The sequence below is a fragment of the Rousettus aegyptiacus genome, unplaced genomic scaffold, assembly GCF_014176215.1.
Source record: "Rousettus aegyptiacus isolate mRouAeg1 unplaced genomic scaffold, mRouAeg1.p scaffold_m13_p_5, whole genome shotgun sequence".
Taxonomy (NCBI): Eukaryota; Metazoa; Chordata; class Mammalia; order Chiroptera; family Pteropodidae; genus Rousettus; species Rousettus aegyptiacus.
In genome coordinates, this window is record NW_023416308.1 from 29,945,557 (window position 1) to 29,969,532 (window position 23,976).

At 49.5% G+C, this 23,976-nt stretch overlaps 1 protein-coding gene across 3 annotated transcripts in view; it reads left to right on the top strand.

Moving 5' to 3' along the window:
* B3GAT1 (beta-1,3-glucuronyltransferase 1) overlaps positions 1 to 23,976 on the top strand; it is a 30,025-nt gene that overhangs the window by 1,108 nt on the left and 4,941 nt on the right. For 2 of the 3 annotated variants that reach the window (XR_001598335.2, XM_016156515.2), the window contains exons 2-4: positions 19,517 to 19,612; positions 19,778 to 19,924; positions 23,322 to 23,830. Coding sequence is in view for 2 of the 3 variants with exons in the window: in XM_016156515.2 (XP_016012001.1) it covers positions 19,609 to 19,612; positions 19,778 to 19,924; positions 23,322 to 23,830 (660 nt within the window). In the remaining variant the exon portion in view is untranslated. Of the gene's footprint in view, positions 1 to 19,516; positions 19,630 to 19,777; positions 19,925 to 23,321; positions 23,831 to 23,976 lie in introns of all 3 variants that reach the window. The other variant, XM_016156516.2, reaches the window with a different exon arrangement.

The window sequence follows — 23,976 nt, forward strand, 5'->3', positions numbered from 1 at the left end:
TGTACTGTTTAAAAGGATTGATTGTGCATATAGCACTGTGAAGTTATTGTATGTGTATGTGGAAACGAGAGTCGCATAGCATCCTAAATTACTGGGGGTTGAGGGGCCTGTTGCCTCACAGGACTGTTTCTCTAGGATTTTCTGAGATTTGTCTTCTGTTTCCCCCTCTGTCTCCCTACTTCTGCCAGTAGCCACCAGAGAGATGGAGACATTTCCTCCCAGAACCTGCTTAGTGGTGACCATTATTGGTTTTACTGGACTTACATCAAGTCCCTCCTTCCTTCATATGGAATGAAGACCCTTCCCCACAAGACCCTCAAAGAGACTGCCCACTCTGCTCTGTCCATGCCCAGCACTCCCAAAGGTTCTGAAGCTGCATGCCATTTCCCTTTGACCTTTTGGTGGGAGCAGGAAATCTCGCTAATAGAACAAGGAGGGTTAAGGGAATTGTGCCCCATTCAGCTCAGGAGCCAAGTGTCTTGCTGTGCCTATATCTGCACCTGACCCATAGAAGCCTGGAAATCACTCCATGTTCGGGCATGTTGGAAACTCATATGTGCATATGAGTTTAGTATGTGCATATAGGTTTCTGGATGAACGAGCACTAACTGATTTATCTGAAGCATAGGGCAGGTAAACCACTGAAGGGGGACAGCTCCAGTGACAGGACTGGAGCCCATTTCAGAGATGAGGAGCTCCCAAGAAAGATGTGTGTGAGGCTAGCCCAGTTACCTACCTCAGGCCTCTAAATAGAGCCAGATTTTCCCACAGTAGTTTTCAAGGGGTGAAAGGACCAAGTCAGCTGTACTTAAGTTTGTGGAGCATAGAGTGATGAAGCATGTTAGGAGTTTTGCCAGTGTGAGAAATGCAGGAGGGTGAGCCAACAGGGAGTCAAGCTATAGGATAGGGGAGCATTTTGGATCAGTTTGGCTGAAAACGGGGAATGAGCTGGCACAGAGATGCCCAAGAGCTCCCCTCTGTTGAGAACTGGAGAAGAAAAGAGGCAGGGCTCAGAAAGAGAAAGAATTTGAGTCTGAAGCAAGCAGAGGAGCCAGCATGAGACAACAGACAAAAGACTGAAAGCCACGCTCACAGAACAACACAATGGTGGGAGGCCCAAAGGCAAAGTCTGGCTACCCCAGTGGTACCGTTGGGACAAACCCACGCACTCTCGTTCCCAAGATCCCCAATATCAGCAATCATCACAAGGGCTGGGAGGCCCCTGGGTGGAGCAGTCAGTCTTCTGAGGAAAGCTCTTTCTGTGGCCCTGATGAATGGCACAGTAGTTAAAAGGAAGGCCTAAAGGCAGAAGAGGGATCTCCCTGAAGATCACTCAGGGAGACCTCTTCACCTGGCCATTGCCTGTGCTGAAGGCTCCCCTGACCCCCCACCTGCTGCTCCCTGCCCTACCATCTCTTTGGGTCTTGGGACACAATGGGGTAGGGAAGGGTGTAGACACTTGGGCAGACCCGGCATCTGGGGAGAAGGAAAAAGAAAACCCTCTTTCATGCACCCCCAGGCCTCCAAGAAAGAAGAGCTTTGGGGACCCTGCTGAAGAGCATTGGGGTACAAGGAAGCAGTGCAGTGCAGAGCACAAGCTCTCAGCCAGACCAAGGGGCTGGCCTTTGCTTCTTCAAGGACCAGCTCAGTGGACTTTTGGGGAAACTGTGCCCTCTAAGTTCCAGTTTCCTAAAGGCCTAGAACTTGAGGAATCCTCCTATCACCAGGCTGTTTTTAGGTGAAGCACTAGATTAATGTTAACTTAATGTATTTATTTTATATGCCCTCCCCCATAGTCCTCCAGGATCTGGATGGCTCTAGAATTGGAACAGTAATTCTCTGGCCAACCCTGGAGCCCATGATATCGGAATGGTTTTAGTCCGCATCATCTCCCACGCCACCCCTCTGATTTGCCACACCTCCAGACTGAATTTTCTCCAGACCCACCTGGAGCATGCCTCTGTTGCAAGGACACTGTTAGTGTCCCTTTGCAGAACAATAGCAGCAATATTTCCACGTCTAACTAGTAGCAAATGTAATTATTCCAATATATTAGCCAATGGTTGTCTAAAAAAACTTCATTTAACTTGTAAGGGCTCCAGACCTGTGGCTTCTTATTAACCATGCTGAAAGATGTCAATGTGGATAGAGATCGCTCAAAATTTCATTCTCTTCTACAGACATTGACTGAGCACCTACTGTGTTCCAGGCTCTGGGCCAGTACTCAGAACATAAAGCATCAGATAATCCAAAATCAAGGTTTTTCTGTTTAGCTTTGAAAGGATTGTGTGGGTTGCTTTTTTTCTTTTTTTTTTTTTTTCTTGCAGCTACAGCAAATTTACTTTTCTAATGAGGTTTAGCTCCAGCCAATATTAAAATGAGTCTGCACTCCCTGCACACACCAGCTGACAGCAGGGCCGGTAGCTTCCCAGCCAAGTGCTGGCAGAGATTAGGGCTTTGCCATTAATAAGCCCAAAAGTGGAGAGTTTCAGTCTGAATCACCAAAAGTTGACTGGATCTGGGATCAAACCTTGCCCACAGAGCTGTGGGTCCTGTATTAGAGCCATGGGCAGGGTTTCTCTCTTGTATATAGGAAATGTGAGCCGTTATTGTTGCTCCATAAAGGATAGAAGGATGGAGGGAGCAGAGAGAACAGAGACAAGAAGGCATGCCTTGGTTATTAGGAGTGTACCAGACCTAAGACTGGGGACCTGGTTGTGCTGGTCTTCCCTCATGGGCTATATGTGGCTGGGAGCATTCCTTCACCTCTCTCCTTCACTTCTCTTCATCTTGCTTTCTTCCTAATGATGCAATTGAGCAATCTGGCTACTGGGCCATGGGTCTCTAGACTTAAGACTGGACTATTTATTTGAACATCATTCAGAAACTCTTAGAACCCAAAATTAGATGTGAGGTGGGCTGCTTTCCCTGCTGTGGTGGGTAGTCCCTCAGTCATGGCAGCCACATTTCAAGAGCTCACACGTGGCTAGTGGCTGCCATATTGGACAGAACAGATACAGAATGTTCTCAGCATTAGAGAAAGTTCAAATAGAAAATACTGTTATAGACTTTACATCGTTTAGCAAGTGACTAAAACATGGATTCTGGAGCCCAACTGTCAAGACCCAAATCCCAGCTCTGCCGCTTACTACTGTGTGGCCTTGGGACATTACTTAACCTCTCTGTGCCTCAGATTTCTCATCTCTAAAATGTGGATAATAATATTTACGAGGAGGGAATGAGTCATTACAGTTAATCGTGGTAATCACTCAGAACATGCAATAAACAGTAAGTACTTTGCTTAGCAATTTTTATTATTAATTTATTTAACAATTTCCTTAACTCTTATTGGGTGTGCTTGGGTTCTGGAACTGCCTGGCTCCCACTCAGCCCAGGCCTGAAGTCCTCTTGGTCCTCATTAATTGAATGAGCCTACTTTATGCCAGGCATGATACCAGGTGCAGGGGGGTCAGTAATCAACATGTGACCTTGCTTACATCCCAGACCCTTCTTGAGCCTCAGTTTCCTCACCTGTGATGGGAATGTGGCCAGATAATAACCCCTGCATCACTTCCCCACCCTTCGACCCTGAGAGAGAAATTGAGATGAGGAACGTGTCCTTTATAAATGAACAGCGCTGGATAAACAGGGGTTAACATTTGTGGAAGTGGATGCAACTGCGATTCTGTTTTATTGGAACTACTCTCACCAGAAAGCATTTCTCAAGCCCCCATACGTTCAAAATAAAAGAAGAAAATGAAGTCCCAGCTGCTTCCAGCATTTTGCTGAGGGAGGATAGAGCAAGGACTTCAGGAGCTCTCACTTAGGCTCTCCCCCTCCCTGGTCCTGAGGCAAAGAAAGCTAGGAAGCCACTGCCCTGCGCTCAGCAGAGGGAAGTAGCCAGAAGGAAGAAGGCCCTTGGCCTGGCCAGATTTAGAGATCAGATGGCTGACCCCCAGGTTCTAGTCATAGCTGGGTCAGCAATTCACTGTGTGGGGAATCTCATAGATCCTCCATTTCCTAATCTAATATATGAGGAGCACGAGCCATGTAAACATTTTCCCACCCAAATTACACCACTAACCTTGGTTAGCTCTCCACAAAATGTCCCAGGAGCAGGAGGCAAGAGAGAGAAGGAACCTATCAGCCACATTGCCTGAAGGCAGAAGGGGAGAGGAAATGGGTCTAAGGAGCTGCCATCTGTAGTCACAAATGAAGATGGACACAAGAGACTGTTTGGCCTGTAAAGCTTGTCCCAGAGTTAAGATTCTGTGACTCTAGGTTACTTCCTTCTTTTTATAGTTAAGGAAAAGGATGCCCAGGTAAGTTCCTCTCTTATCTCGGGCACATGGCTCTTTAGTGCCTTGTCCTAGAGTATGTCCTAAGTCTCCTAACTCCCTGCTGCTCCCTCTCTGTCAGGCTGCCTGTCTTCTTGACAGGACAGAAAGGTAAAGAGGGCAGCAGGAGCAGCCAACCTGGGGCTCAGAGTTAAGAAGCTGACACTGAGACCCCAGGGTCCCTTTCACCCAGGCTAGAACAGACCTACTCTCTCCTCTGACAGCAGGCCCAAGAGAATCAGCCTAAACTGTCTCTGACAGGGCCCCAGGGAAGGTCATATCCTTCAGGCCACAGGCAACACATTAAAAATACATACAAAACTTTAATTAAATCAGTGAATCATTAGCCTGCGAGAGTACATCCATGCACACTCTGACCAGAGGAATAAGGTCAGCCTGGAAATCATCAGGCTGGGTGAGATGTCAGGGGCCCTTGCTGGCTTGAAACTTGGGTTCTGGGGCTGCCTGGCTCCTGCTCAGCCTAGGCCTGAAGTCCTCCGGATCCCCATTAATTGATTGAAGGTCCCCTCATGTGTGTCCCCCTAAGCTCGAGGAAATCTTGGAACCATCCTCAGCCCAACTCCCCTCTGACCAGCATCCCAGTGCTCTCGGGGTTAGGTGTTAACTCCCAGAGGTGTTAGCACTGTGTCCCCTGGGAGGTGCAGTTCATGGAATCATGCAGTCCTAGCTATCAGGCCATACTGCTCTGCCTTCACGTGGCCCTCCTGGGTGTAGATTGAGCATCCCCAGCTCAGTCCCTGTGCTGCTTTCTCCTCCGCCCCTTGCATAGAGCAGGAAAGGCAAGTATTTGTTCCACAGGGAAGTCCTGGTCAATACTTATGAGGGATTGACGGTCAAGGGCCAAGGACCCTCACTCCCAGGCAGCAGGTGGTTCACCACGCCACCAGCCTGCTTAAGTTGACGTACAGCCTCTGGGCATGTTATTTTCCTTTTCCATCAGTTTCTGAACTTAAGCTGAAGTATTACTCACCTAACTCATCATTTGTCGATATTAACTTCAACCTGTAAATCTCTCTCTCTGGGAACAAGTATCCCAGCTCCTCCCAATCTCCACCACTCTCCAGTCTCCACAACTAAGAGACACAGCAGGCTGCATGTGTGTGCCCGTGCGTGTATGTGTGCACGTGTGTGTGTGTGCGCACGTGTGTCCTGTTTACTCCGAGCAGCATGTCTGGACCCTTTGAGAGGTGCACTCCTAGAAAGGCCCTGTGCCGGTTTCCACATGGTGACACTCCCAAGTGACATCCAACAGGAAGGTGCATCTAGCAGCCCCACCTGACACCACACGCAGGTATTCACCCCAGCCCCAGTGCAGAAAGAGCCCTCTGACCCCCCCAACTCAGTGTCCCAAGTGTGTCATTGTTGAAGAATCTAGCCAGCCCTTCCAGACACAGGTTCTTTTGTTTTATCATGGTTAAAATATATATATATATAACATAAAATTTACCATCTTAACCATTTCTAGTGTTCGACAGTATTCATACGTTCATGTTGTTGTATAGCCATTCATATCCAGAACTGTTTCATCTTATGGATTGGGAACTATATCTGTTAAACAACGACTCCCCACTTCTCCCTTTCCCCAGCTCCAGGTAACCACCATTCTGTCTCTTTGAGTTTGACCATTTTAGGTATTGCCTATAAGTAGTACCATACAGTATTTGTCCTTTTGTGACCAGCTTATTTCACTTAGCATAATGTCCTCAAGTTTCATCCATGTTGCACCGTGTATCAGGATTTTCTTACTTTTTCAGGGTGAGTAGTATTCGATTGTATGAATATACCACATTTTGTTTAACTGATTGACGAGTTCTTCAATGCCAGTCCATGAGTGAAAAGCACCCAGGGGCTGTCTCATGGTAGGGGCCCAGCATAATTTGAGTTAAACGTATGTACCAGGCATCGAGAGAATACAGAGAGGAAGGAGCCCCATTTTATGTAGAGCGGTTTCTGGTGTGGGCCTCTGGTAGATCCCTTCACCATGCAGTAACAACTGAGCATCCTCAGTGTGTAGCTCATGTGTGACAGTCTCCAAGATAAGCGTACCTTCCAATCCTTGAAGGCCAAGTAGGAACTCAGCTGGTGGAGGCACAGTGAGGAAAGAGCCCTCCGGCAGAGGTGATGTCTGCATTCTGTTTTGGACCCCTCACTACCCTGCCAACCTTCCTGAAACCCTGAGAAAGAAATCTATCCCTTACTCCCAGAACCCTCCACTGGGGTCTGGAGCCCTGGGTGCCCCCGAGAACCCCTATGGATGTGAGAAGCCTGCCTTAGCACATACCTTTGCTGCGTTCAGGCTCCGTCTTGACAATCTGTATAATACATGACCTATAAAGCACAGTATCAACATAACCTGCCCTCTGGGGAACTGAGATTTCGGGACCCTCGATTCATCATGCTCATGACTGCTTGCTCAAAGTAGGAGCGCATGTTGCCCAATCTAGACTCACTGGCCTTCTTGGGCTGGGCTCCCCCACCTGCCCCTTTCAACACCTTTTGTTAACTATTTATCATCTAGGCAATAGGGTTAGCTGACTCTGCAGGAGGAACTTAGGGGATAGAGCAAAAGTAACAGATGAAGTGGGGGAGCTGGGCAGAAAGGGCAGGGAATGATAAGGCCCAGGGGTCTATGGCCCTAGACCCCTGCTAATGGCCAGCTCTCAGCCCCAAGGCCATAAGAGAGAATGTTTTGACAGTTCTGTAGGTAGAGGTGACACCTGACCTTCTGAAATCCCCAGTCCTTCCCCAAGGAGCGTGAGTCTCTGGGCAAGAACACAGGACTAATGGGGGGCAGGGTCCCAACACCAGGTCAGGCCCAGGCTGTCTGCCTGTAGCTAGGCCTTTCAGTCCCCAACTCAGTTTCCAGAGGGACATAGCAGTGCCCAGCCAGGGGTGCTATGCTGAGGCCACGGTGGGAAACCTTAGTGACAGTTCCAGCAAGAGAGAGCCAGCCTGCCTGGAGATCAGAGCAGAGCAGGGAGAATCAGGCCAGAGCCCCAGGTTTCAGGGGCTTGGCCTGTGACAAATTTCCTTTCTTCGGCCTCTGCACACACACCTTTGTTTATCACACTGCTCCATGCCAACATGCTCGCTTTCCACGGAGTCCAGCTTCAGCATAGCCTTGTCTTTGGAGAGAGGAATTGGCTAGAAAAATTGCCCCAGAGGCCTGTCAGTGCTGACCCATGAGGAAGGAGCTGAGGTGCCCCTTTCTCGCTCCTCTCTTCCAGGCAATTGGTTTCAGCTGAGTTTTAAAACGTGGTGGTTGTAATTACTATTATATGTTATATTAGCAAACATTTTTAGTGCTAATTGTGTGCTAGGCCCCATGCTAAATTTGTGTGTGTGTGTGTGTGTGTGTGTGTGTGTGTGTGTGGATTCCCTTATTTGCTCTTAAAAATAGCCCAGTAAGAGTTACAGATAAGGAAACTGAGTCACAGAGATATTGGCGCAGCTTCTACTTTTGCCATGCCTGGGCCCTATGTGGGATCCACAGAAGCCCATAGCCCAGGGTCTGGGAACATAAATGAAAACCATAAAGTAAACAGCAGGTTACATGGCTGGGCATTTGCTGTGTGGACCCTGTGAACAGTCCAACCTGGGGAGGAGCACAGCCAGGGAGGGCTTCAGAGGAAGACACAAAGCTTGAGACTTGAGAGAGTCTTATCTGGTGAGCACTCTCACCAAAAACCACACAGACATCAGCACCAAGAGAAACTGAGGCAGAGGGTGGCCTAAGCAACACGAGGGTGAAAAGGATAGTGCTGAGGACAGGCTGACATTGGCTGCTCACACCCTCCCTCCCCCCAGGGCATCTGAGTCCCAGCCTCACCACAGCCTGAGAGTCTCTGCACAGCCATCCTAGCCCAGCTACACTAGAGACCCTTAGTCCTAGGGCCAGACCTACTGGGTTACCTAGCCTGTTTGATTCTAGTCCTCGGACCTTGCCATGACCACTTGCCTTGCCCACTGGCCTGTCAGGGTTTAGTGGGTGCCCAGTCAGTCACCATGACCTGTGTCATGCTCTACACTGCAGACCCTCATTACAACCAGCACTCAGAACCCTGGCCCAGGCATCACAGCCTCCCTGGGCCTCCTCTGTAGATGAGGATTGACAAGACAGGGCTGTGCCCCTCCCAGCTCCCAGAGCCCAGGATGCTAAGGTACTGCAGTCTCCTGCCCTCTCCTGCCCCACCCACTCCACCCACCCCTGCTTATGCTGAGGAACCCGCAGAAGAGGAGCCCCCCAGACACCCACGAGGCTCTTGGTGCTGCCATTCCACTAGCAGCTGTTGATTTGCTTGTCTGGCCCCTTCTGTTCATCTTGTATCAGAATCTGATGAGCCCTCCATTCCTGTTCCCTTTACCTCCACTTAGGCAGGTATCTGTGTTGGTCTGAGCTCATGGCTCTGTCCCACTTGGAGGTGGAGCTCCACTTGCAGACATCCTCACAGGGGACTAGACATGGCCTCAAGCTGGGTACTGAGTGGTAAAGGTTGATGTGTTAGAGCTTTTTGTTGTAACTGTATACAAAATCCAGAGCAAGATCATATCCTGGCATGGCCTCGACCTGTGCTCAGGGGATATGCACTGCCAGTTCTGTTCAGCCTGTCTTCAAGGGATGAGGCAGGCCTGGGCATGCAGAGTATGTGGGGAGGCATTCCTAGCAGCAGTAAAGGAGACCCTCTTTGCTCCTCTTTGCCTCCGTCTCTACAATGCTGGGGCACCAGAGCCATTCTGGGTTTCCTCATACAGGTTGACCCACATGGCCTTCTCACAGGAGCTAGGACTCAACCTTGGAGTGGGCAGAAAGAGAAGTGTCTGCTCTGAACTTGGCACTCATTTTCATAGCCAGGTGCTGCACAGTGGGTGGCAGGGGACCCTGGTTATAGAGACCACTGTCCACTGTTCCCAGACCAGTCCCTAACCATGCTTTTTGCTGATATGTTGACTACTGTTATTGTTTCCTCAACTCAGCAAACTCTCAGGGAGCCCTAGTTTGGATAACAAAATATATGGTCACAAAAGTTCAAATGAACAAGGCCAGGGGAGGCAACTTTAGCACAGGCACCTGATGCAGGCACCCTGGCTAGGAGGAAGAACCCATGTTTCCACTGAGCCCAGTGCAGAAGAAGAAGCAGAAGAGTGCCCCTGGGAGAGAGTCAGTTGGGAGCTCAGGCCAGGGGAGGTGATGGCTTTGCTACCAGGCCCTCTGTGAGGGCCACTGCTACCCAAAGGGACGAGGAGCAGGCTTCAGGCAGGGGTGTGACCAGGCCACTGTCTGATTGGACCAGAGACACCTGGGACACTCAATCCCCTCATGTCTCAGTTTCTTCATCTGTAAAACAAGAATAAAGCTTTGGAATTACAAGGTATAGTGATTAAATGAAACGACCCATGTGAAACCACGTGGGGAGTCACTAATCACTACTGTGTAAATCATTTGTTGTCAGTAGTTTTTGTGGGGGAGGCTGTCCCCTCAGCATAGCAGAGAAAGCGAATTGGCCTTTCTACTTGTGCGTTCTAGGATCTGAGGCCATTTAATGCCAAGGGCATGTGAAGTAATCTCTTATTTAAACAGAGACCCAATCACAAATTTCTCCAATAGGGCTCAGAAGTAATAACCAAACCCAGTCAATTACATGCATACCTGTGCCCGTGAACACGTACATGCTTATTCAGGTGGAGTGCTGGCCATAAGCCCACATATGCATGTGCATGTGAATGAAAAAATGAGCTATTGCCCTATAAGAACACTCAGAAAGGGGCTCTGTAGTTTACTGGGGCAGCCTCAATGAGTTGTAGGAAAAGAAGCTTCAATCCCAGCCACTGTCCTGAGTAAAACTGAGGATATCTCATTCACTAATGGAAGGCTGACAACTTCCCAAATCATATCACTATAAAAGAATGGTGAGGAAAAAGGCAGGAGGGTACAAATACCAAACTGATACTCAGACTCCCCCAAGGCAAAGACCTATGACAGCCAGCAGTCCCAGATACACACACATACCCATGTTGGGTGATGGCAAAGTTTTGTCAAAGAGGAGCAGCAAGGGTCAGAGGCCAACTTGTAGAAGCAAGGTTGTAGCTGAAAGGAAGTAAAGGGGATGCTAGCTTGTGAGGGCCAGGCCTGGCTTTCTCTTTGGGCATCTTGACTCTAAACTGAATCTTCATTCCCTGAAGCTGGCCCAGACCCTGTCTTTGGGTGGGAATGGGGAATTGCCATCTGAACGGACTGAGCAGGTTGGCCTGCCTCTAGCTCTCACAAGCACTGCAGAGAGAGAATGTGGCACTGTACTGGACTGCAGAAGTCAGAGACTATCATGGATGGAAGGTAGATAGGAAACAGGAGAGGGTGCAGTTAGAGTAGTGAGGTGGGTCCATGGCACAAAGCCTTGAATGCTGAGCGAAGTAAGTTGCAGTCAGGGAGAGATGCAGAAGGCTTTGAGCATGAGCAAGTCAGTCAGGTAGACTCTGAAAAAAGATCACAACTGGGGGCTATGAAAGCAAAGGTATGACCTGGACCAGCATTGGAGGCAGTCTTCCCAAGGGCTGCATGCAGACCAAGCCAAAGGAGCTAAGGCCCAGCTGTTATAAGAAGGAGGAGGACTTGAGGACAGTCCTGGGATTTCATGTTGGCCGCCAAGACAGATGCCAGAAAGAAGCCCAGTGGGAGCTGCTCTAGGAAGAAAGATGATATTTGGATCTTAGTCATGATTAATTTAAGGTCATGATGGAATATGCCAAACAATAAAGAAAGCATAACAGCTTCACACTAGATTTGGAGAAACTGCGCCCAAGAGAAATCAAAGGGCCTCACACCGCATAAAGCCAACATTAGCCCTTGAGATAGGGAGATGCCCCTTCTCAACAACTCTTCCTCACTGCCTCTACTTTTTGGGGTGAAATGAGGCTTTCCGGCTCTGCAGCTTCCATCCTACCTTCCAGAAGCCAGAAGTTCAGCTGGAGAAACTTAGAGGGAAGCAAGTAGACTCACTCCAGGCCCTTTCCAGGTTGATAATTACAATAGGTTCTATTTATTGGCACCAATCATGGACCAGATAGTTTATATTGATTTTTTTTCTAATCACCCTAAAAACCTAATGGGGAAAGCACTATTTTTAGTCCCATTTTACAGATGGGAAAACCAAGGCTCAGAGAGGTTACCCTACCCAAGTCGCACAGCAGAGGAAGAGAGGCCCTATTATGTTGCCCAGGGCTGTCTGACTCAGGGCCCAGATATCTCTATGTGCTACTCTTCAAGACAAAGGAGAGCAAAAGAAGGTAGAAGGAAAGTAACAGAAGGCTATGACTGTGATTAGGTTTTGTCATCACCCTCAGACGTTATGGGGACAAGACAGGAACTGAGGGTCAAGATGATCTGACATCTTTTTTGTGATAGACAGACTCTAAGGTTTACCCCGCAGCCCCTGACTCCTGCTGCCCATGCCTTTGTATGAAGGCATCCTGTTCAGTGTGAATGACACCTGTAACTGGCCTGTAATCAATAGGACATGGCAGAAGTGATGGGCAATCTCTCCTATGATTACATTATGTTATATAGGAGTCCATCTAGTTATCGGACTACCTCTAGATTCTCTTCTCGCTGGCTTAATAAAGTGTCCATGGAGAAATCCATGTGGCAAAGAAATTCCAGCAGCCTGCAAGAGTGGAGGGCAGCCCCCAGCCAACTCACGGGGAGGAGGAGACCAGCAAGAAGTGTGGCCTTCAGTCCTATGACCACCAGGCAGTGGACTCCATTAACAACCTGAGTGATCATGGAAGCAGATTCTTCTCCGCTCTGGAGGAGTGTCGCAGGCCGACTGATACTTTGCAAAGGTCCCCGCTAAGCCGTGCTTGTGCTCCTGATCCACAGAAACTGAAGATAATAGATGCATGTCTTTTTAAGCTGCTAAGTATGTGATACCTTGTTAGACATCAGTTGAAAACTAATGCACTTCTCTTGGGAACAGTGACATTCTTTTCACAAAGCTGGCATGGCCACTCAAATGGGCCTGGGGCAAGGATAGAAAGATAGCAAGAAAGGGAGGCAAAGGATGCAGGGAGGTGACACTTTCCAAGACCAAACCTCCCCCCAGACCCAGCCCAAATGGAATGCCAGCTGAGATGCAGAGTTGTCTGCAGGGACAGCTCCCTAGTTCCCAAAATTCCAAAGCTACTCTTTATCATCACTGCATTCTCCCATCATTTACGGAAGGACTAAGTGGCCATGTGCTGCTCTCTGTCAGCCAGATTGGGACTGTCCACTGTCCCGTGGATAATAAGCACATTCTGGCTGAATGCCTTCCCTTACCCAGTCCTGTGCAGTCACCTGGGTGACTCACCAGGTGGTAGCTCTCATTGAGGGTGCTTCCACAGACCCACTGACCATTGTCCAATTGTTCACAGTTTTCTATCAGGTCTGTATCTTCCAGCTAGCTGTTTCCCTGGTTGCTGCACCCTCCCCCTGTCCCCACTCTTAAGAAGCTGAGCCATCTGTGTGCTCAGGCCCCAGCAGAGAGCAGCAACATGATGTCTCCTCAAAATGAAGCACCCGATTTTCACTCAAAGGTCCTCCTACATAGAGACTTGGACCTTCTGCCTGAAGACTGTGAGTTACTTGACTCAGGGAACTTCAGTAAAATCTGCCAGGGCCAATATCTTATTCTGTTCAAATTCCTGCAGTGAACCAGAATGGGCTTTCACTTGCACAGTACCACATGAAACCAAACTCCAATTTTCCTTTTTTACTAAATCAGAATCTAAATCTAATCCAAAGTCTATATCTGAAGAAGAAAGAGATTGAGAGAGAGAGAGAGAGAGAGAAGGAAAGAGAAGAGAAGGAGAGGAAGGAAGGATGGAAGGAAGGAAGGAAGGAAGGAAGGAAGGAAGGAAGGAAGGAAGGAAGGAAGGAAGGAAGGAAAGACCTAAAATAAACAATGAGTTGCATTTTTCCTGACATTGTTGGGCTGGAAGAAAACCAAAACATGAAAATATGCTTTATGCCAAGTCTGAACTGAACTAAAATTTACTTCTGCCCAAGCCTTTGGCTCAGTTTTCCATGTTGGAAGGGAACAAGATAGTGTGAGATCTGGAATCCACACTGCTGCCACCCTTCCTATCAAAAGTATCCAAGAGTGAGAGCTAGCAGTGTGCAGGCCTGGAGTCAGGACACAAACCTCCCAAGGGTCTTGGCCTTCATCTCCTCCTTGGTGCTGCCCCATGAAGCAGGGTGGGGATCTTTACTTGGGCACTCTGCCTGAGCCTGGCTGGCAGGCAGACTCAGGTCCCAGCAAGCTCAGGGGGGTCTGGCTGTGTGGGTCTCCCTGGAGCCCAGAAACAGGGCTGGGTCTGCAGCCGGGCAGGCAGCGTGCTAAGGGGGCACCAATTAAAAATCCAAAGGTCTGAGCTTGAGTGGCTCTGGCAGCAATTGACTCCAAGACCTTGGGCTGATCACACTGTAAGCCTCAGTTTCCTCGTTTGTGAAAAGGGAATGAAATTTCCCTGCCTGCCTCACAGGACTGTTGTGAAGATCAAAGGAAGGCCTTTATGAACGAACAAATCCTATTGGCCTAGTACAGGGCTGTTACTGGGAAGGCTTGAGATTACACCCAAGCGTCCCACAAGGACCTCACTTCACTTCTTTGAGGAATGAGCTATAAGACCCCCCATCTCCTCCTCTCCCTTCCCCTCCAAGTGATAGGGGCAGGGGAGGAAGAAGAGGAGTGAGAGGCCCAGGGGGTGGTGAGTGGTAAGAGACCAATGCCCGTGCCCTGTAACACCAGCAGGAGCCGGTGACTGGAAGCCAGGGCCAGGTTGGGAGTGGGGGGTGAGGTGGCCAGGGTGCAGGAGGATAGGGCTAGGTTAATGAAATATGGATTGACTAGACCAGGAGCTGATTAGCTCTGGCACTGGGCTTTTCTTGAACAGAGGCAGAAGAATCAATACTAATCCCTTGATCCATTTAGGGGTTTCTGTGGACAAATCTGTGCCTCCTTTTGATGGGGGGATTGCCTGGAGCTGGAGGATAAAACTGTAGTCTTGACTAGCATCCTTCCCACTATCTTCTTTTAAAATTTTCCCTCCTTCTGCCTCCTCTTGCCACATCTCTGCTCCTATGCCCAGAGAGCTGGTACCTTCCCCAAACCCCCCAACCCCACTCCCCAGGGCCTGACCAGTGGGCCAGTGGAGCTGGTTATGCTCCTCCATGAGGAAATTTCAATATCTGTCTCGTTGGCCCCAAGGGGTCTCAGGCTCCCAGATGTTGGAGGCCCGCTTTTTCCTTCCCATGCACAGCAGCAGGTATCTTACGTACCTCTCCTTGATCTCTTATTGACTAACACATTGACCATTGTCCATTCCATCCATCAAGCACTCTAATGGGCGCCCATGCAAGTGTAATGCTGGCCCTCCCCTCTGGTGGCTGCCACATGCTGGCCTAGAGTCCGAGGGTCCATAAGGTTTGTTTCCAGCCTGTTTACAGAGATCATGCTTGTGATCCTCACTGCGGAATATTATATAAACCATGAAACATGAGCTGGAAAGAAAGAAATGTGTTGTTTCTATGAAAACTAAGTTGAATGTTCTCAAAAGACTTCATAAGGTGAGTCTAGGGAAAAAATAGTTCTCCAAATTAGGCAAAGATTGGTGGGAAAAGTCATAAAAATCTAAAGGATACTGCACTGGGTCTACACACCCAATGTCCTTCCAGTCATAGATCACTTTAAAGACATCAACGGGAGGTTGCAGACAGTGTAGTACGGCCTGCACGATGCCAGAAACACCAAGCAGAGCTTCGGCAGCTGACTGTCAGCCCAAGGAAAGGCCGATCTCCTGTGTGGAGAAAGTGGACATGCTGCAGTGAGTGGTGATGAGTGGTTTGGATTTGGGGAAAATGACCTTATATTGTGCAGTGGTAGGGAAACATCATCTACTGAACAATTGGCTCTCTAAATGTTACCTAAGTTGAAACATACATGGTACATGTGTATATTTTTGACAGATTCTCACTTTAACAAAATCCTTTGGCTAACTACCTAAATACTGTTTCCAGTCTTAGGTAACACAGCTCATATCATCCTGCAGAGACAAAGCTTAGCTGGTGTCTAAGCTTGTGTCTAACTGACCTCCATTACACACACACACACACACACACACACACACACACACACACACACACACAATCTTTGCAACATTTGTTCTCATCACACACCAGCTTGAGCTGTTAAGTCTCTCCTTCTCTCCTGGGCGGGAAGTGCTTAGAAGGAAGCCCTGCCTCATCTTCCAGGCTGCCGCAGTGCCGTGGAATCTAACAGAATGCCTGCCTACTATGGATGCTGAATTACTATTTGTTGAATGGAATAAATTAAGCCCCCTCTTCAAGAGCTCAGGGCACCGATGAGGTGTCCATTCGAACACCTGCAGGCTCACAAGAAGGCCTTTCCATGCATTTGGAATCGACTAGCCTTGAAGCCAACTTCACACTGAGCCTGCCTCCTCAGGCCCAGCCTCTCCTAACAGCCTGACTGGCTCTGTCCCAGCTATGGGCACATTGGTGCTCTCCCACCTGGGTCCAGACATTTTCTAGTTTTCATGCACAACACCCTAAGCCCTTAGATAAATTCCTATTAATAGGTCTTTCCAGACATGGCCAGTCTCCCTGGGTAATTAACTCTCAAATCATGACCAGTTCCATGTAAAGCTGTCATTTCAGCCTCTCACCTTGACTTTGGCCTTGAATTTCCCACCTGAGCCCCACTTCCCTCACATAGGACACTTCTTCATCTTTATAGAGCCCTGTTACTAAAAAGGCAGAACTGAAAATGCATTTGAACTTTCCCAATTCGCCCTCTGTATTTTAAAGATGAAGGTATGGGCCAAGCAGGGCAAGCAGTGGAAACCCAGTCCACAGTGGAGAGCTAGGCAGAACACGGTTCAGGCCACTTCTTTCCACCCCCCTCCCACTGCCTCCCAGCACTCTGTTCCTGCTGCCAAATGACCATCCTGCATTTGGCCACACGCACTCCACCCACAGTATAGCCTTCCTCTATGTCCAGTGGAAGCTTCTGAGAGCACTCAGAGGAGTGGAAGTACCTCCTGACATCTGCACCTGCTGAGAGGCAAATGACGGTTGAGGCAGGTCACAGACATGAGTGACCAGAGCCGACCTTGGGTCCCCAGACTCATTCCTCCTTGCACAGTTTGCTGTCAGCCATGCCTGGCTGCCTCCACCCAACCTACTCAAACATCTCATCCTGCCCTTGCCCCTACCCCTCCCCCGGCTCTGGCTGTGGCCAAGCTTTCTCTCCATCTTGGCATTGATTTTTCTGCCTGCTCCCACAAAAGGCCCAGGGAAATTCCAGGGTCTATGGTGGAGGTAGCCCGTGACCACAGACAAGCTGCTGTCTTTCCAAGGCCCAGGCAGAAAAGCAGGCTATGGTGGGGCAGACATCCTTGCAGCCTCATCTCAGACTTGGACCTCAGATCTTGGGTTGGGGTAGGTGTGGCTTCTCCTCTGTCCCAGGCCCTCCCCCAGGGGTTCCTGCCCCCAAACCCTCTACCCTGGGCCAGCCCCAGCTGCCCTCTAGGCCCAGGCTCTATATCCCACATACTCGCCCCCTGCCGGCCAGCTGGCTTTCACTAAGGCTGGAGGCTCTCCCTGTTCTGCTTAATAACTGCCTGGTAATTAGCTCCACAATTTTGCTACTATGCTTATAATAGCGTCCATTAAAGTTATGGGATTTTCAAGCCGTAATGGCTTCCAGAGTAATTAATGCACAACTGGGTTTATTGCTGTTTATTTTTAGAGCTTTTCTCCCTCATTCCCCCTCTCTTTCCTTTCATAGATGTTTTGACCAAAAAAAAAAAAAAAAAAGGGACAGAACTGTCTCTCCATGGCCTCCTTGCAGCCTTGCGCCTGTCTTTTTCCCTTTCCCCTCCTGTCCCTCTTTCTGCTTCGGCCTCCAGGGAGGTGTTGAGACAGTAGAGGTTGCTTTCGTGAAGGAGGGTGGCTTTGGTCTTGGGCCTCTGTGTATCCCTGTGCTCACCCCACACCTGGCCAGGTTCAGGAGCTCTGGACCTGGAACCTCCTTCCCCATGCACCTGACAACTGCACAGGATCACAGGGCCTGAATTTACGTCTGTCTCCACCATGTCCTGGCTGTGACTTCAAACAAGCCACTAATCCTCACTAGCACCAATGAATTCTACGTGAAATAGCAGTAAGAACAGCATGTATCACCCAGGATTGTTGTGATATTGAATATGAACTGTTGAATGTTGTCTTTGGACACCACAAGTGCTACCTAACAGCTGTTATTACTAACAACAACCCAGAAGACATACAAGGGCCAGAGGCAGACGATGTGGAATAAAGAGACAACCCAGAGGAAAATCAGTGAAGGCAGCTAAGTGACTACACGACTGCAGCCTGGACGTGCACACCAAGTTGGCACATAGCTAGACTTGCTATTGCTTTATCCATCCAGGACCTAGAATACTCCCTAAAATGAAGTATAGTTGAAAAACCTCCATTGGGAAGCACTGAGACCCCAAAGGAAATATCTCAACCAGGCCTTTTAGAAGCTCACCTATCTTTCATCAAATGTGGCCTAAAATTGGCCAGCCAAACCAAGCCCTTGATCAGCTTTTTGCAGCCCTGTCAGTGGGGATGGGGCTGGAGCTACGAGTATGACCTGAAGTCACCATACTTCATCTCACTCAGTACAGGAAACCCAAACAGGCATCCTGGGGAAAACAGTTTATAGGAAACACAACACACACACACCCCAGGATTATTCCTGCCACTGTTGGTCTTTGCCTATGACATTTAATACCAGTGGGCCTTCCATTCCCTTGAGGAATGAGGGGCGGCCTGTCTACATCTATCTACCAGGAGGCTAGAAACAGAGCAAACCTTTGATGGTAGGGTGGCAGGGGGCATCTTGGCAACCCAGGAGACCACAGTGCTCTTTTCTGGAAGACAATACTTGTTTCTTTCACAAAATGTCAGAATTATTTGAAAAGAGGACCCAACCAGGAAAGGAAAACACACATGTTTCCAAATGTGGGGTGACAGAAATAACCTTCATCCACAGCTCTTGGCTCTGCCAGGGATGGAAAGCACACACTACCTGGAGCTGGAGCAGACAGCTGTCCTCAGAGGGCTTCGCTGCCCAGTGCTGGCATCTGCATCGTGCATGGTACTCAGCACAGAAGTAGAAGGGAGAAGGAGAAGAGGATGTGACCATTTCCATGGTAGTCACAGGGCTCTATGCCTACTCTCCTTGTCACATGAGAGAACAAGTCCCCAAGGAGGATGCCGCCTGCAGACCTTCTGTGGAACTGAGACAATTTGAACAGGCTCACCCTCCTCACAAGGGGGCACCTCTCCTGGGTCCCATACTGCCACTATTTTGAGTACTGTCTCCCCTACCGGAACCACTTCTTCTCCTCACTGATATACAGCTCCAGCACCCAGTGCTCTGTCCTGAACAAGAGCATGTTCCACAAGAATCTCCTGTCGACATTGACAAAGAGAGGGAACTTGCAGCATTTCCTCCCAGAGCCTGTCCCCAAGACATCTCTTATTTGTCCTCAAAAGACTCACACCAAGGTTGACTCCTTTATCTAGGCTATGAAAAAAAAATCTGAGCCAAAATATGTGGACAGCACAGTAGTTAACATGTCTTGAGCACTTAGTGTGTATACGTCAGGTGCTATCCTGAGTGCTTTATGGGGGCTTATGGGGACTGACTTGTTTAATTCTCTGATTCACCTAATAAAGTAGGTACTGATAGTACCTACCCATTTCACAGATGTAAAAACTAAAGGCAGAGTGTTGCTGTAACTTAGCAAAGGCATTATGGCTTGTTGGTTGGCAGAGTTGGTGTTTAAACCAAGGGAAGTATGCCTGAAGTCTGTTCCCTTAACCTCTGTACCCTGCTGGGCACACAGGGTATATCAGTGCCTTGCTCCCATTTCTGTGGGGAACAAAGGTTCACGTCACCCAGGCAGACAGGCAGAAGTGGTCCTCAGGGAGATGGCCGTCCGGGCTCCATTTTGAAAACCCTGATGCTGTGTGTCTGGATCCAGGCCTGGCCCTTATGGATGTCCATCCCCTGCCCAGGTCTCTGGCCATCCTCTTCTGCTCTCTCTTGCAGGTGTGTACTTCGCAGGGTTCCTGACTGCTCCTCTGAACAGCCACCCCTTCTCAGACTCCAGTTGGGCTGGACTCTGCAAACCTGCTTCCACAATGGGTGGGTTGTGAGTACTGGTAAGACCTGCTAGCCAACATTCGGCTTCTCTGCTGTCCTTGTGCCTGGCCTGTCCAGCCCATTTCTGTTCTTTTCTTCCCTGTGCTTGTCACTGTCTGCCGCCACCACTCCTGGTGCCGTCCCTCTCCTGACCTTGCTGCTGCTCAGGTAACGAGGAGCTGTGGGCCCAGCCAGCCTTGGAGATGCCGAAAAGACGGGACATCCTTGCGATTGTCCTGATAGTGCTGCCCTGGACGCTGCTTGTCACCGTGTGGCACCAGAGCACCATTGCGCCTCTGCTTGCTTCACACAAGGGTGAGCCCCCAATCCCCGGCCCCTGCCCCTGGCCACCGGCCCCAGCCAGGCTTCATTAATAAGAGTGAGCATAGCCATTGTTGATGGAGTTCTTATTTTCATTTACCAGGCAGCTGGGAGGAGCCATAAGGATGATCCAGGCCAATGACCTGACGCTTTTGGGGGGGGGGGGTCTTGGTCCCTTTGGGAATCTGATGGATGCTACCATACACACATACACAGAGACACACATGCACAACTATGCCTCTAATCCAGGACATGCAAGAACTGGGAGCACTCACCAGAGGTGTAGGGGATGGATGGAGAGGATTCCTGGACTGTATTTTGTTTTAAAACCTTTCAGGGAGAGTATATTTTTCACCCTCCTTCCTGGTTAGGCAGCCCTAATCCAGTCCTACCTAGTGGAAATAGGCCTAGCCAGAGGAAAAGCCCCATAAAGCACTTGTGGAAGAACTGGGGTTAGAACCACTTCTCCCGGCTCTGAATTCCAAGCTTCCACCTCCACCAGATTGCCTTTCCCTCTTACACTGAGATTTACTACACCCCAAAACCTTCCATGTGCCTCACATCAGGCCTGCCCCCACATGCCCCCACACTCTTCTCCCCTCTGCACTCCACACACGTGCAGACTCTCCCTCTGAAATGTGTACAGTATGATGTGGGGAACATGATAGAGCACGAAGGCACCCAGGTCCATCCCAGCAAGAGAGATGATGGGCCCAGGGTAAAGCCTGGAAATGCACATGAAGCCATAACCCCAAATGATTGGGATGCAGGCAGTAGCCAAGAATCACAGTCCAAAGCCAGGCTACTCTACACAGATATTGGTCCTGCTCAGCCCCAGCAGTATCCAAAGCTTCCATGAGGAAGGGCCAAGCTAAAGATTGCTAACTTCCCACTGCCTGTTGTCTCTCCTCCTGACAGTTATCCTCTCCTCCTAACTCCAACATCTTTCTTTGGTGCTTGTCCCTTTAGAATTGTGTTATCCTACAACTGCATCATCCCAGAGGGGTTAAAACTACCATATATGAAGTGACATGATATCATGTGACTTCCATTCTTGGCAGAGCTCTGGGGTCGGAGATGTCACACTGTTTTTGCTAAGCACTGATTTTACTGCCTGAGGATGAGGAATTGGCATTCTGTCTCCCCAGAGCACGCCAAGACAGTTTGAATGAAAGCTGCAGTAAAATAAAATTAAAGGTTCCCAGAAGCTCTTTGTGACTTAAAGGTTGCAGAAGCCCCTAAGCCGGTAGGAAGGGCTGAGCTGAGGCTGTGGCCAAGTCTAATGCATGGAGGACTTTTGCAGATTCACCTGTGTGAGAGAATTTGAGTGGCATAAAGGTGGGGGAAATGGCATAAATCTCCTTCCCAAAGCTTGGCTTTCCAAAACTTTACTGACCACAGGATAAATTAATCCTAATATATCTTGGTCAGAATCTCGATCACTCATCCTTTCCTCATCACTCATCACTCTTTCCTCAAACTTGTTCTCTTTTCACAGTTTAACCCAAAACTCCTCCAAAAAGTCACCTTTTATCAATTGCATCTGTGCCAGTCTTCTGCCCCAGTACTCACACACCCATGGCATCATATCCACAGCCTGGGAAGTGGGCTCCTAGCTTGCACTGTGTGTCTTTTTGTGCCACTAGCCTGTGCAAATTCCCAAGAGCTGGGGCGGGTCTTCTGCATTCATCTGTGTCTCTTCCCAGAGCCCAGCATCAGACCTCACAAAAGCACATGCTAATGGTCGCAGTAGGGAGGAAAGGAGGTGACAGAGTGGCTGATTCACAGCATCCTCCCCAAAACACTTCGACTCATTCATGTGATTGCTCTTTGCATCCTCTCCATAGACGCATGAAGCCATGGGGAAGCAGGGCTGGCTGCTGTCCTCCTTCTCTACATGAAAATATGATGGTGACTGCCTAGCAGCGTTCTGACCCCTTCACATGTATTGACTCTTTAATAGTCACTCAATAAAGTAGGTGCTATTATCAGCTCTATTTTACAGTTACTAAAACTGAGGCACCAGAAGCTAAGTAATCTGCTCAAAGGCATGTAGTTAGTAAGTGACAACTGGGCAGGGTCTGAGCCCAGGCATGGAGATTCATTCCTAGGTCTGTCCTCTGACCGTTATCACCTCCTGCTGAGATAGCATGAGAGCAGTGAGGGACACACAGTAAGCAGTTCAAACAGAAAGACATAACTTGGAGAAAAGGGGCTCACTAAGAACATGACTACCAGTGGCCCTGATTTCTCCTCTTGATAGGACTGCTAGCTTCACTAAAAGAGAAAAAGTCCAGGATGTAGGGAAAAGCTTGGTACTGAGAGCTTCCCTAGCTGGACCAGGCTGCCTTCTAGAAGGACTGGGTTCCCCATGCCTGGGAGTGTTTACCAGGGGTCAGGCCTGTGCAAGTTTTCACACAATGTCTCTCATGGTGTCCTTGTGGAGATATAGGTGAACATTAGCTGGATGCTAAGACAGTCTAGGGTCAGTGGTACAGTTAGTCTCCCCAGTGGTCAAATGAGTGTTTCCAGAAAGTACAGATTAGGAGATTGACATCAAACTAGCAGCAGAGCTAAAGCAGTTCTCCACCCTTTCCTTCTGTGTGTGCCAAAATGTAGGATCGTCTTAAATCAGGCCCAGGATTCAAAATTATCTTGACAATTATGGTCAAAACCATGGAATAAAATGTAGTAGTTAAGTATTAAATTCTGCACCAGGATTCAAAAGATAGATTACATAAGATCAGGAGGTAAGGAGAGGAGAGGCCTTGACTAGAGGTTTTGTGAAAAATCAAGGTGAGTGAACCTCACTCCTTGGGGTCCAGTGTGCTGTGGCCATGAAAGCAGTTAACCCTGCTGTTGGGCACTGCAGCATCTACACCACAGGGTGGCAGCGCCACAGTGCTCTGAACCCCAACCCTGTGTAGGGTGGTGAGGTCAGCTCTGGCCAGATGAGGAGGGCACAATTAAAAAGTAAGGAAAAAACAAACTAGATGGAAGAAACCATCAAGAAAGGAACCACGGCAGAACTAGGGTGGTGAGGGTTGGCCACTTTGTCACATAAAACCCAGCACATTTAGGAACTGAGGATGCAGTCTTGGAATCTGGCCTGCTGCACTCAAATAGCTACAGAGCTGTCAAATGCAGAAATAGGCAGAGGTCATCTCTGTGTGTCCGCTGGTGAGTAAAAACTAGGAAAATGCCAAATTCCAGGGATGCAGCCATTACCATTAACTCTAAAAGACAGAGCCCCAGGCAGGGCTCTGATGACATTCCTGTGGAGGAGTGGAGGGCATGTTTGTGTTTGGCAGGGAGGGCGCATCCTACTCAGTACCTGAGGCCAGAGCCAGCAGCGCTCGCCTCCCCACACCGCCTGTCTCCCAACCCACAGATGACGGCAGTGACCCCCGGCGCGGCGCACCACTGGGCACAGACCCCAGGGAGTACTGCATGTCTGACCGCGACATCGTGGAGGTGGTACGTACGGAGTACGTGTACACGCGGCCCCCGCCATGGTCCGACACGCTGCCCACCATCCACGTGGTGACGCCCACCTATAGCCGTCCTGTGCAGAAGGCTGAGCTGACGCGCCTGGCCAACACGCTGCTGCATGTGCCAAACCTGCACTGGCTGGTGGTAGAGGACGCTCCGCGCCGCACGCCGCTGACTGCGCGCCTGCTGCGAGACACCGGCCTCAACTACACCCATCTGCACGTGGAGACGCCCCGCAACTATAAGCTGCGTGGCGACGCCCGTGACCCACGAATCCCGCGGGGCACCATGCAGCGCAACCTGGCCCTGCGCTGGTTGCGTGAAACCTTCCCCCGCAACTCCAGCCAGCCCGGCGTGGTATACTTCGCTGATGACGACAACACCTACAGTCTGGAGCTCTTTGAGGAGGTGTGGACCGGCCGGAAGGCAGGGACAAAGGGAGGGAGGACACGGGGGTCTCTGCTGTGGGAAATGGAGACACTCCTGCAGAGGCGCCCTTTGGGTAGGGACACAGAGGGAAATTGTCACAGGACAAAGCACCAGGCTGGTCAGTG